This window comes from Chelonia mydas, chromosome 2 (assembly GCF_015237465.2).
Source record: "Chelonia mydas isolate rCheMyd1 chromosome 2, rCheMyd1.pri.v2, whole genome shotgun sequence".
In the NCBI taxonomy this organism is placed as follows: Eukaryota; Metazoa; Chordata; order Testudines; family Cheloniidae; genus Chelonia; species Chelonia mydas.
The window spans coordinates 116987570-117001931 of NC_057850.1; the positions used below are offsets into that span (position 1 = coordinate 116987570).

The 14362-nt window shown below is 36.0% G+C and overlaps 1 protein-coding gene across 4 annotated transcripts in view; it reads right to left on the reverse strand.

Annotated features, from left to right (window-relative positions):
* The window catches only part of EXOC2 (exocyst complex component 2), a 188979-nt gene that overhangs the window by 111384 nt on the left and 63233 nt on the right, over positions 1 to 14362 (reverse strand). For all 4 annotated transcript variants that reach the window (XM_037893243.2, XM_043540186.1, XM_037893242.1 and 1 more), the window contains 5 exons: positions 12860 to 12940; positions 8816 to 8961; positions 8629 to 8710; positions 7533 to 7635; positions 3843 to 3961 (listed from right to left, as the gene is read on the reverse strand). In XM_037893243.2, the coding sequence (XP_037749171.1) occupies positions 3843 to 3961; positions 7533 to 7635; positions 8629 to 8710; positions 8816 to 8961; positions 12860 to 12940 (531 nt within the window). The remainder of the gene's footprint in view (positions 1 to 3842; positions 3962 to 7532; positions 7636 to 8628; positions 8711 to 8815; positions 8962 to 12859; positions 12941 to 14362) is intronic.

Genomic DNA, 14362 nt, shown 5'->3' on the forward strand with positions numbered 1-14362 from the left:
TATCTCCAGCCTCAGAAAAATAAACATAACCATTTACCTAATCACCAGATTTGTGTAGTTTGTATGGAGCCTGGACCCTCCCATCAAAAGATTTCTTTAATTATTGCAACTGATTTGCTATTTCAGTTGTCAGCTTCTTCATCCGTGTCAGGCTGCTAAATAGTTTTACACAGTTCAGAGCCTGACATAACTTTTAATTTCAATGGGACAGTAAAATACATAAATTCACAATTTGAGCAAAGATCAGAGAACATCTGAAATATGCAGGACTTCTAATTAGCCCTATTTACAAATTCCAGGAGTAAACTTCAGGACCTATATAGTATTCTAAGCTTGCCATCTTTTCCCTCTTTCAGCACTTCAAAGTTGCATTTGCAAGCTCTGCGCTCTGCTGTGGTGGCTCAGAATTCTAGGGCATTCTAGCTACCACTAACCATTACTATAGGATGCAGCTTGTCCAGCAGTGCCCAAGTAAAGAGAGGTTTTTTTTTTCTGATGATGGTACTGTTGTGAATCCTCCACTCTCATTTGGGATACAAAATAATATTTAAATATCTATTTAAACTACAGCATACAATAAAAAAGTCAACTACCTGAGCATCTATGACTAACTTCCTTCTCTAGTTATGCTTAGTAGAGGCTTTGAGATTCTTATAATTGACAGCAGGGTAGACTGTCAGGGCAACTCTAGGGAAATTAAAAAAAAATACATGCATAGTGGGGAAGTAAATATAATCCTTGTCTACATCGGAGAATTGTCCTGATTACAGCCACCAGTGGCCTGGCTGGTGTAGCTGCACCACTGAATTCCCTAGTGCAGACATGCAAATCCAGTATTTACACACGCGGAGCTCTTATAGCAGTTGACACTGTCCACGCACTACAGGTTTTTATTGGCTCAAATACACTGGTGATTGATCACCAATAGCTGAAACAGGAAAAATCCCCATTGTGGACAGGTCATAGAATAACTGACATGCTAAATGTCTTGCTCATCCTTGTTAACTGGGGCATTTAGCAAATAATTGTAGTGTTAAACTATTTCCCCAGCATACACCACAACTTGCCAAAAAAACCCCAAAACCCCCGAACAAAAAAACCCAACAAACCAAAACCCCAACCATCTTTGATGATCACCTCTAAAAATCCTGTTTGGGGATGTCAGCAGGGGGTTAACCAAAGGCTTTCCTGGCAGGAAAAGCAAAAGCTTTGGTCTAATTTTGGACCTGTTTCACAGGAATTTAAGAGATGAATTAGACTTGTATTAAGGCAATAGAAAATTCTTCATGTGTAACAATCCCGAGCGCTGGTCTGCTTTGAAACAGATACAGTTTAGCTGCAAATTGCTTGTGACACTAACTCACTAAAAAGTTGGGAAATACATCATACACACGTCTCTCTGTCCACCTCCTACTGGTATTTGAGGTATATTTACTGGCGTTTTAACATAGGCAGTCCTGGTTCAATTTAAATCTACGTATCAAATTTGTGTTTTATAATCAGTCACTGGAAGAACAGTCTGGAATATCCAATGATTAATGTTGGTGTGCTTAAGGTGCAGTAGTAATCTTCAGCTCTGTATCCCAATGTTTACAGTATGAAGAGCACCATCTGCTAGGATAAGTGCATGCTATGCCTGTTAAAAATTGAAACCTCGAGAAAGATATAATATAGCGTTCAAGAAAATATCAACCTTATGACCCACCTCTGCTGCCAAATACTTGATATACAAAAGAATCTTTATTGGAAAAGGGAGCTTTTAATAGAATACTGCAGTCTGAAAATCTGTTACCAACTTCACTTACAAAATGGCCTCTGAATGCAGTAGAAACATAAATAACTTTCTTCTGTCAAAAGTCTCATTTCTATTTCTATAGGTTGATTAGCTTTCTCAGTTTCATGCATAATCAATTTTACACCTAGAATGGAAAGACACACTTTCTGCTTGAAAGACATATTTATTATAGTGTGTTTTAATCTATTTTACATCTCTGATCACATTCATTTAAGCTCATTTAATATATGTATGTATAGATATATGTATCGCTTGTTCCATCCATGAATACATGTATGTGCTTTGCAAACTAAAGTTACATAAATTCCTCCTGTTTGGTTCCCAGAAAGGCTGCTAACACAATAAACTGCTTAATATTAACACTGGGATGGGGGTGAATTGCTGTAAGTCCCACACCTTAACAATTCAGATAATAAGGAGGAGAAGTGTTATACATAGGTTAAGATTTTTGAGGCAAGCTAGGAAATTTGGACACACATCTTCTATTACTTTTAATTAAACATGTCTTTAACATGTCTTTTCCAAGCCAGTGTTTCTTAGCCTTTTTGACACCAGGGATCAGCTTGCTGCCTTCCTAAACCGTGCCAGAGAGATCTCAGGTCCACAGACCAGTCGTTGAGAAACATGGTTCTAGACAGCTTCAGAAAAAAATAGTCTCAACCTCATATTATCTTCCTGTTTTATTTCTCTGGGTAAGAAGCTATGGGATGATTGCTTGCAATAAGTCCTCAGGTGAGATGAGAAAAAGAAAGGCTACAGCTATATTTTTATGTGGATCTTGTTACTTTGTTTATTTTTTGCACCTAAACTGGTGAATTCCTGAATGAAAATCTCCCCTGCTATCACTGCTGGCATACTGGCACACAGTATCATCTGCTAGGGTGGACTGAGGCTAAAGGTATATGCCGTGCATATTCTAACCAGATTTCATGAATTCATGGTTCTATTATCTTCACCATGTTCAATACTTTAAGTACCTGCTGAACCCTATATCTCGCCTGGTAACCTCTTTGGAAGGAGAAACACATCTAAGAGTCCTATACCAGTTCTGTGGAGCATTTCTACAATGGATACAGTTCAATGGAATTCTTGTGGTTCCGAAGAAGAGATACTTTTGGTTTGGGATACGCATGGAGTAACATTAATATGGGAGTTATCTGTCTGCCTAGAAGAGGGACAGATGTTGATACACTTACCTTGAGCAGTATCTTATTAAAGATGCTATCCAATATGTTGAATCCATATGACTATATGGATACTAAAATTTGGCCAATAGTTAATTTTCCAAGTCAAATCAAAGTGTGGTACCATTTTCTTTGGTTTCACACTCTGCAATACCAGCCTTATGACTAGTTTTTCTGGAAAGAATATTATAATAACAGACGATGTTAATTGGCAGTTGTGGTGATGAAACTCCTGGAAGCACTATATGTAAAAGCAATTACTTCCAGTAGAAACACCAGTGAAAATGAAGATCACTGAGTAGTTGATGAACCTGTTGGTAAAATTGAGTAAGTGGGATATTTAGACACCGTAGTAGGTTGCAGCCAACCTGCTGACCTCTAAACTGAGTCTCAATAAAAATATATGTGCAAATTCTGTATTCCACAATGCTCCGGTCTCCTACATATCCATGCATTACTGGCATATACTCTGACAATGGATATCTGTATTCAGCAATTAAAAATCAATACGAATTAAACCCTACATGGAGAGATATTTTGAGGGTTGGATCTAACTTTAGCTGAATGGATGAAGCCTAATAATATTTTCACTATTTAATGCCATTAAAGTAAAGTAAAAAGTTGTTATAATAATTAATTCAAACTTTTGCTCGTGTTTTACTACATATAACAGGTTGGAGTATGAGAACTGCACTCAAATTAATATTTAAATCAACCTCAACTTAAGTAAAACTGGTGAAACAGAGGGTAGAAAGCAAAACATTTCACATACACCACAGCTTGTCAAATAAAATATAAGAAACCATGTCAAACCCTTATGTGTCAAACCGAAGACTTTCTGTAAACTGGAAAAACATTCTTGCCTTTTTGATCTTTAATGTAGCTCTCTTTGCAGTTGTGCATGAGTTGAAGAATCCATTTGTGCTGGGCACCAATACATTGCCAAGCAGGGTCCCCAGAAGCATGGAGATCAGAAAGATACCTGTAAAACCAAGTCCAGAGATTGCAACTCAGACTTGACATATTGAAAACTTAAAATACAGCAAAGTTGAATCATAAAGACCCTTTTCTGTACTTCTTAGGGGGAAAAAAAATCTAAAGAACTAGTAGAATTTTAAATGAGAGACATTTACACTGAAAACTAGAACAAGGTTTGCAGTTTCTCTTCCTATTTAGTGGAGGCAAAGCCTTACCTGACCAAAGAAAAGAACAGAAATAGACAGAGTATATATAGTTAACAAAACATTAATATGTAGCTTTAGTTATTCCTCCAATAAGGTACCTGAAACCAAGTTCCTTCCTTAATTATCTGTCAAGATCTTAGTTCAATGCTCTGTGTTTCTGTTGCAACCACTGTTGACAACATAAGCACCAATCTACTGTATTTTCCTGCACTAGTTATATCCTGATTGTACCATCATCTCTTTAATCTTGAATGTGAATATTAATGATGAGTAAAGAAGGAATTATGGGGGGGGGTGGGATTGAGAGAGAGCATGTGTGTGTGGTGTGATAGAGACCAGATGTGGTTCCTTTGAAAATAAGGCCTTAAAGTTCTAGAAAAGGGGGAGCACATCACTAGGTATCTAGGGGAAAAAAATCAGCTGCTGTGCTTGCATCTGCATGTGCACAAACAGAGACTGCAGAAGTTCATGCCCAGCAATTCTGAAACTAAAGTATTGGCCTTCAAATGTATGTGATGACAACAGCAGCATGTTGAATAACTGAGCTGGCAAAGTGCTTCAAGATAAGTGCTTAAGTATTAGCAAATCTACTATTTTGTATGCTACAAAGTTTCTTGTACTGTACTACCTAAACACAGAATGGATTTAGCAATGCACGATTCCCAAGATGAAATACACTGATTTAAGATCATAAGCAGTACTGAAAAGTGCATAACCCTTTCACAAAAGCTAAATTATTACATCTGAGTAATGCTAATTGATATGATTGCAAAATTCCAACTTTCTCAAGAACTGTCTGTGGTACTTGAGACATGTAGACATTGTTTTTGTCAAAGCAGGCTCATCATTTGGACAGATGAGATACTCTTTAAAAATGAGCAGTTGTGTAAGCTTTATAAATCACAAGCTCAACTTCATCAGTTTTCAAAAGGTTTTGAATCTGCATTTGACTCAATTAAGAAAACATTTCCACTTAAAAAAAGCTTTTGCTGGCTTTGGGAAAGATGTTTAACTAACTGGATAAGGGTATTTTGATCAATATGATGCAGATATTAGTCTAAAACATGACCTACAAAAAGATAAAAATGGGTTGACACACTTTTAGTGTCTTTTTGATTAAGACATTCATTTGTGTTTGTTTTGGGGAGCAGGTGGATAATTTGTAGTGTTTCAGATCTCATTCCCACTGAAATACTCAGGTTGTACAGAACATCAAACGTATCAACGATTTACAGAGGATAAGTGATTTTTATTCAGACTATTTTAAAGTCCTAGGGTTTTTTGTTTGTTTGTTTTAATATCTATGTAACTAAGACCACTTGGGAGGACAAAAACCCTCTTTTACTCCATCTACATTAAGGAAATTTGCCCTGGTATAACCATATCATTATAGTTACAGCCATATAAACCCCTAACATAAACACGGTGTACTGTGGTCAAGCAGGGCTTGCACTAGTGCAGCTTCAGCTAGTAACACATCAAATTAATTAGGACTGAAATAAGCCCCATTTTGCACCGATGCGGTGTATCCACATGTGTAACTAAAATCAGTGTAGACATGCTGGCATAAGTTTCCTTAATGTAGGCAGGGCCATTCTTAAGGATTCAACACTTCTGTCCCTTTAATGAGGGCATGAAAAAGCTCCTAACACATACTTCTGTATCTTCCAAAGAAGCACTCCAAAAAGGGAGTAACATGACTTTCCTTTTTCTAAGGAAAGACTTTTTTTAAACTTTCAAGACTATTTTATATATCATTAAAAAATAATAATAAAAGGAACACACTTCTTTGCTCTATGACCCTTCCTTTAAACACTGACATAGCAATTACATACTATTCATATAAAGAAAAGGAGTACTTGTCACTTCATAGGATGCATCCGATGAAGTGAGCTGTAGCTCACGAAAGCTTATGTTCAAATAAATTTGTTAGTCTCTAAGGTGCCACAAGTACTCCTTTTCTTTTTGCGAATACAGACTAACACAGGTGCTACTCTGAAACATACTATTCATATAGCACCCAAAAAGTGTGTTTGTACAATTCAGACATAAGAAGACTGGTCACTGTAAGAAAGAACTTACAATCTAATGATCCAATTCAGTAATGTATTTAGACCTCTGAGCACATAAGTAGTTCTATTGACTTCAATGGCTCATATGATTAAAGTTAGACACTTCCTTAAGTATTTTTCTAAATCAGAGCTTAAAACTCCAGTTATGCAGCTTGTTCTGTGCACACAGAGCTCTCTTCAGTGGGTATCCTGGGGTTCCGAGACTGTCTCAAGAAGTGGCTGGTGAGGCTTTTGCCCTATGTATCAAGGCGGAGGGTATGTCTACATGGCTTACGGCAACAAGTCTTCCCGCCGGGGTTGACAGACTTGGGCTATTACTACTGCACTAAAAATAGCTATGTAGATAGTGTTTTGAAGCTGTAGCTTGGGCTCTGAAGTCCACACCACTCCCTAGGCTTCAGAGTCCGAGTTCCAGCCCAAGCCACAATGTCACCACATGTTTTTAGCATGGTAGCATGAGCCCAAGTGTGTCAACCTGAGCTGGGAGGCTCGCTTCCGCAGACTGTGTTGCAGCACCCACAGTGTCTAGGAGTCAGTGGGTTTACAGCAGGGGAACAGGGCCTGTTGCTCTTCCCAAGTCCTCTCCTGAGGATTTAAGAGCCTACCCAAAATAGAGTGGCACTGGCAAAAGGCTGCTGGTATGGGGAGTTCAAAAACACTTTCATGCTGGTATACACAACATCAGCTTGTGCAGATCCTCCCCCCTTTGGGAATGCTGTTGTAGAAAAATGTCACTGACCCTTGGAATTTCTATGCAAATCAATCTATCTGCCCATGTAATATTACTCCTTTTAATATGAACCAGTGGTAAAAGAACCAAAACGATAATCTGAAAAGTAAAACCTTTTGAACAGAAATCCAAACAAACACTTTTTAGTATTGCTAAATCCAAGACAATTTTCTTTTCATGCCGAATCAAGATTGATTATTATTAATGAATATGGAATCCATTTTAAGATCAGTGACTCTTTCAGTTTGGATTCATACTGTGATAGTTTTTATCAGAATCTTGATATAAATACAACTTTGTTTCAAAGCTTTTTAATAACCATTTAATGAATGATCATTGGGATTAAATTTCTCATTCTAGAGGAGTGTCGTTTATTACACAATACAATTTATTCTTGCCATTATTTACATAGACTTGAGCCCTGGGCTGAAAAAGATAATCTCAAATTCTGTAAGAAAAAATTCAGTGTTTAAAATGTAATAAAATATTAATTGCATTATCTGGGAAATGCACAGACATGCATCTGACGTACAATATATCTGACAAAGATATTAGGTAAAAAATCACCTTATATAACGTTTTTGATCATGTAATGTTGATGGAGTCTCAAGCAATTTATTCAGAAGAAGTTCTCTTAAGGCTTCAATTCGTGTTTCAACTTCAGCATAATCTACGAAAAAAGGAATGCAGAATTCCAATATACCTTTCTTTGCCTGAAGTGTCAACTGAAAATTTTAATATTTTCTCAGCAAAAATCTCATGGCTTTAGGATAAAACTGATTAATTTTAACATGTTTTTAAATTGTAGCAGTTCTTACAAGATGAATCTTCAAATATCACCAAACTATTATGTTTCTTCTTGGAGGATTACATTTAGAAGTTGCTTTGTTAGCTCCATGTCCAGTATTCTAGCCTGCACTATTTCCCCTGTACATTAGGAGTCAAAACCTAGATTTCTTGTCCTTTTACATATGCAACCACAGGCGCCCCACGCCCCAACTACCATATATAATATTTCCTTAACAACTTCACTGTTGTGTTCAATTTGGATTAGTTTTGTTTTTGCAATGTCACTAATTTCACCACATGGGTGGCAACGCTCTCTGTTCATTTTCTTCTCAAATGGATTTTTTTTAAGAATTAAAAAAAGGTTATAAGCGAGTTTTATGTAGAATTGGATCTTTGTTCTCAAGAAATTTCTAGACTCTGTAATTTTGAATTAGATATTCAAAACAATCACTTTGTGTACTCAAGCAAGGTATATGTACTCTTTACTGTAATTTACATCTGAAAGAGTTCTGTAAACAATAATTTTACAAAAATACAAGCCTTGGCTTTGAAGCTTTTTCACAAGTATGCCAAGCGAGGGACACCCTAAGCTGTATCCTGTAGTTACTGAAACCTGTTTTATGTCTAGTAATACTAAGCCTTTTAAAAAAAAAATTGGCTGCAGGCTCCTATTATATATACTACAAAGTAATATGTATCTCTCAGATGGAAAACTTGCCAGAAATATTGTTTAAAGTAATTGTTCCAAATTCTAAAGAGGGCTTCATATAAACAGAAGCTGAAGCCCACATAAGGCTTCTCACGGTGCTACATGTTCTTTATCTTTCCTGTTAAAAAACAGCAGTGAATCAAAGTAACTGAACCCAAATCTTACATTTTTTGAACACTTGAACCTCGGTCTTCCCAAACAGTGACTTGGCTTTTTCATAGTCATTAATGACCACATCGTAATCACCCTTTAAAATAAAGGAACATTGGAGATTTGTCACAATAAAAAGATATTGTAGATTGATTTAAGTGGGAAAAACACATTTGTACTTTATTTTTTAAATGCACTGTACCTTTTGGATATTCCTTTCAATATTAAGAGGAAGGTTGAAAAGAAACTTAAAACGTTGAAGGACATTGAGTGCATTTCTTGTTGAATCTGCCTTGTCCTTACGACCCAACACTTCTTGGAATAAGGTATCTGCAGTGTTACTTGCCCCTATTTTAAAGGAGGGAGAGAAAAAAGGAAATAAAGTAATCACTGCAGAATAAGATCACTATATATTCCTCAATAGCTAATCTTTTTTATCAAAGGATACTGGATGTTAATTATAAAGTAGTGAATAATTACTGCTGATTCTATAAACTCAAATTAACACTTTAATGATTTCTGTTCAACTATATTAAGCACGTCACAATTTACTGAAATACCATTTCAGTGCTGATCGCTTAGCTTTTTAATGTGGTGAGACCTCTGTACAATTAAAAACAACCACATTTTCCTAGTTCAAGTGCTTAACTTCACTGTGGTGATTTTATAGTTTGTTTTGGCCACCAATCTACATTTTACAGTTAATCTATGCCTTTTAGGCTACTCGATCATCAGAGACTGGCTTTTTTAGAACAGAATATAATGAAATTATACTTGTTGAATTCCCTAGCTTCAAGAGTTAGCATTGCGGGGGAAGGAGGGTTTCTCTCTTTTTTCTTTACAGCTATATAAAGCAAGTTTGGGCTTTTTTGAATTCCACTAAGAATTTTTTTACGATGGATATCCTTAGATCTTTGGCATTAAAATGCTTCATTTTAAAAAATGAATCTATATAGTAACTATAGACACATTTAAGCAATTATATAGAGCTCCACTATTGGAACACCATTATATAAAGGGTCTGATCCTGTTTGCATTGCAGTCAACAGTAAAATTCTCATTCCCTTCACTGGATGGAAGATAAAGCCCTATGTTAACAATTTTATGTGAATAAGAATGTCTACATTAATCTATTAATATTTATTAATTTTTTTTCAATCAAAACACATTCTAAAGAGAATAAAATTATTTTTCCCCAATCAGACTACAAAGTGTTATATCATTTTGTACTAAAACGTTTCCCATAATTATTTAGCACAAAATAATAAAGTTTCTGTTACACTGAGGAAGATTAGTAGGGGATGTGAAATATTTACATTTTTCAACTTGTGACTTATTTTTAATTAGGCAAAAAGAAAAAAGAAGAACTGTTTTAGCCTTTTAGATCGCTGCCTGTAAAAAGTGTCTACATTATCTGGTCTAGTGACTATACTTTAAGCAAAGATGAAAAAATTACATCAGTCTCACTGGGTGGCTTGCATGCCATTTTCTCTAGTCAACACTGTGGGTGGCCTGCTCAAGTTAAAAGTAGTCTTTGTAAAATAATTGTTAAATCTAAATAATGTTTAAACTGTTGAAATTTTGAAGCCCGGACATAAAAATCTTTGTTTTTTCAGGACAGCCGTTTCTACTACATGTGATTTAATGTAAAATAATTTAATTCATTAAAAAAAACCCCACAACGTAATATCTAACTGGACACTTAAATACTGACACTGGATAAAGTTTGATTTTTTCCAAATGCCTGTTTTGTTATATTTTCTAGTATATAAAAAGAATCACTGTTTTATTTTAAATCACAACTTGCTTATACATTCACTTAATAGTTAAGCAACAAGTCATTTATTATTTTCTGGTAATTATATTTATAATCACAAGGCATTCTTCCCTTACACATAAGGAAGTTTCTTTAAAAGGTGACTAACAACTGTAGAATTGCACATGGATATTTGTCTTTAGTTTAAAAGAATCCATAACTCAAATCCTTGAAGAAATAATATGCTTTATTATTCCTCAGCACAATTTTAATGCATTTGCATTTCTTTTCTATGGATTATTTTAAAATTATTTTTTGAGAAATATCAAATCAAATTTCTATGCAAGAAAAAGTTTCTTTTTAGTTACACAAACTGAAAAGTTAATCATTGTCCTTTGTTTATGACCTATTACAAAATCTCCTATAATACTTAAGAGTGCATCACCTCCAACTGTACCTGATGCAAAATCCAGTGCTTCAGACCCCAGGTGTTCTTAACCATTAAAAACATTGGCATATTTCAGGTTGCCTGGCAGATGCATGATTAAAAGGAGTTGATATACCTTATAAACATATTTTTTTTTCTCCAAAGGGTTAAGCTTCAAACAATCCTCACATCTTGACCTCTGAGTCAATGGGATTTTTGTCACTGACTTCAATGGGTGCCGAATCAAGCCCTATACTGAAGAAATATACTTAAAAAAAGTGTAACAGATACCTTGTCCATAAGTGCTTCTTACCAAAAAGTAAAGTAGTGACTACTTATCAGTTTTTCTTCTCTGACAGATTGGGAAATAAAAAACTTATGTGGACAGTAGAAAATGACAATCAGGTAGATACCATACCAATAAAAGGAAAACAACTTTTAAAATATACTGAATTCTTTTAAGCTACCATTCTTGATTAAACCCATCCCTTTGCACCGTAAAATAAATGACTGTATATGTAAATATAATAGTTTCTTTGCATAACATTATTCTCTTTCTTTTTAAAGCCCATGCCCTGGCCCATCCAGCCTCCATCATGACTTGCCCACCTTCACAGGGACGGAAAAGCCACCAAATCTTTTCCACAATAAAGCAAAAGCCAATACCATTCTCAAGTGGCTGGCACAAGCTACTCCAAAAAGCTTGCTTGCAAAAGATGGACTGCATTACTTGCATACAGATTTCAACTCCACTTGCTAAACCAGAGAATGATGATATAGTCTATTGTTAATCAGAGGTCCGTCACAAGCAGTCCCTGAGAGGATACATGAATTAGTCTAAATACAGCACACTTTTGCTGTGTTTTTACTATTTTTACATTTTAAAAATTTACTTTGGTCAAAAGAAAAAAAGCTCACACTCACTTTACATGTGGTTAGGTGTAAAGTATATGGCATTGTAGGTTGTGCCTAAAATTTTGGCACATGCATGTTTTCCTAAGTGTATCATTTTGCCTGTATAAAAAAAACAAAACAAAACAGATGTGTAGACACAAACTGTTCAGAAAGTAAATTGCAAATACCAGGTTTTGCATGGCCAAGAAAAAAAAAAACTACATGCAAAGCTGCACGTACAACAGTGTACATGAAATGTACTATTATAGAGCCTGGGTGGAGGACTTTTTGAAAAACTATTCCCTCTCCCCCTACCCACACTATCATTGTATATTCACACACCAAAGTATCCTGATAAAAAAAAAAAAATCTGCTTCCATGTCACTTTTCTGATTTCATACAGCACATTCAGGCTCTCAGACACTGAGTCAGTTATCTGGATGTCATTCCCTGCTTATTGATACAGCACTAAGGGAAACATCCCTTCCTCTGTGGAAAAAAATCACAATGAAACAAAGTAAAATTATCTTGGCACACATCCAAGAATTAGGAACTGTAACTTTTGTGAGCTGGTGAAGCATGTAAAACTCTCTCCCAACTCAATCATACAATATGAGGAATACTTTAACAGGAAAGAGGTTGTAGTTGAAATTTTCAAAAGCGCCTAAGTGACTTAGGAGTACCAGTCCCAGTGTGGTCTGAATGACTGAATATCAAATAAAAAATGTATTGTAAATAAATCTTACTAGTGTAAACACTATTTCCAGTGGCAGCTCTCTATTTTAGTTCTGCCACTGCTTTAATGTATTGCATTTAATTCCACTCATTGTCCTAGATACACATTTATTTTTCAAAACTTTTTTGTGTATACTTTTTAAAACCAAGATTTGTCACTTTAGAAGCAGGAAAACAATATTTACCTTAAAAGTCTCCCCTTCTTCCCCATTGTTAACCATAAATCTGATCCTGTACCTATTGAAGTTCATGGCAAAGTTCCCATGGATTTCAATGGATGCTGCATCAGGTCCCAAAAATCATCACTATGCAAGAATAAATGCCAGGACAAAAACTTACTGTTTTCTACTGTGTAACAAATTCCAAGAAATATATTAAAGCTTTTATAAAGTCTGACGTCCATAAATAGTTGCTGTTGGGAGGACAAAACTTACTGTTTAGTACATTCTCCAGTTTTTGCGTCATGGATCCTTCTACTTTTTCCGTTCCATCCGCTTCCAGTTTTTGATGGATTGCTGGAATAAAATGTCTAGTTAAAATGCAGATCATTTAAATCAACGGGAATACATTATATCAACGTGACACTTTAAAACAGCTTCTCAAAAATTTTAAATTAGGTGCTGTATTTCTTGCTAGACATAAGCAGCTCAAATGTTATGAGAGGCACCATGGTCTAGTGGGCCACAGGACGAAGAGCCAGACACTCCAGAATTCTAATTGTTACATTGCCACTGTGTGACGTTGCACAAATCACTTAATCTCTCCAGGTCTCAGTCCCCCCAAGGATAATGCTATAAAATAGTATTAATTTTGTATATAATATTTTGAAAATATAAATACCACATAAATGCTATATGTTATCATGATACTGGAATGTAGCTTGTAGATGTGACCTTAACAGCATCCCAATGCAAGAGGCTCAATGATATCTGGTAATGAGTTTCAGCTCACCTGACCAGTTCAGAGTACCTCAATACATTAATGTTATAATCTGTATCTCATGTGTGTTATGTGAAAACTAACACCACACTGATCACTAACATTCTTGTGTGGTGTATATACAGTAAGTTCCTAAGGGACCATACAAATATGAAAGAAATGTGGAACTGAAATGTGTTTACCAGACAAGTCTGGGGCATGGGTAAACAGGTTTCTCGCAGACAAAGGATAGGTCAGCACTTCAAGTCAGGTGTCACCACAGGTGATTAGCAATCACATGTCAAGTGGCCATTCATTTGCAATGGAGAGGGCAGGAACAGATCAATTTACATTTTAGCGAACACCAGTGGGGGAAGAAACCAGCATGGAACTTCCTTCACCCCCAGACTACATGTCTCCTTCCTCAGATCTTGAACAAACTTTATTGGGCCGGGGGAGGGGTGCAGCGGCAGGGGTAAGCTTCAGAAGAATCCATTTCAAAGGTTCACTGGACTATAAAAGAGAGGGGCAAAGAACTGCAAGTTAGCTTTCACCTAAGACGACAAAGGAACCAAGCATTTTGTGCTAGATTCTGACAGGAGGAAGGGCGGGTGAGGTGAAGTGGGGTCAGCCATCTTGCTGGAAGGAAGTGTGGTAAGTGTCTTACCTTGAACCAAGACTGTAGTTTTGTTAAGTTTCTAGAAAGCATTTTTTACTTTTATTTGCTTGTAACCATTTCTAACTCTATCCTTTATATCTGAACTCATTTAAAATCCCATCTCCTTTTGTTAATAAACTTGTTTTACTTTTAATCTAAATCAACCCAGTGCTGTGTTTCAACTTAAGTGATAAGCTCTGCATTTTGTCTCTTCAGAGGAGCAAATAAACCTTATTATTCCTCTGAATGATCCAGGAAAGAGGTTGGCTTTTGCAGAACGTAGTTTGGGAAAATGCAGGACTGGGGAGTGTTGGGGTCACCTTGGCAGGTGTAACCAAAGCTGGCGTATACCAGAGCATGG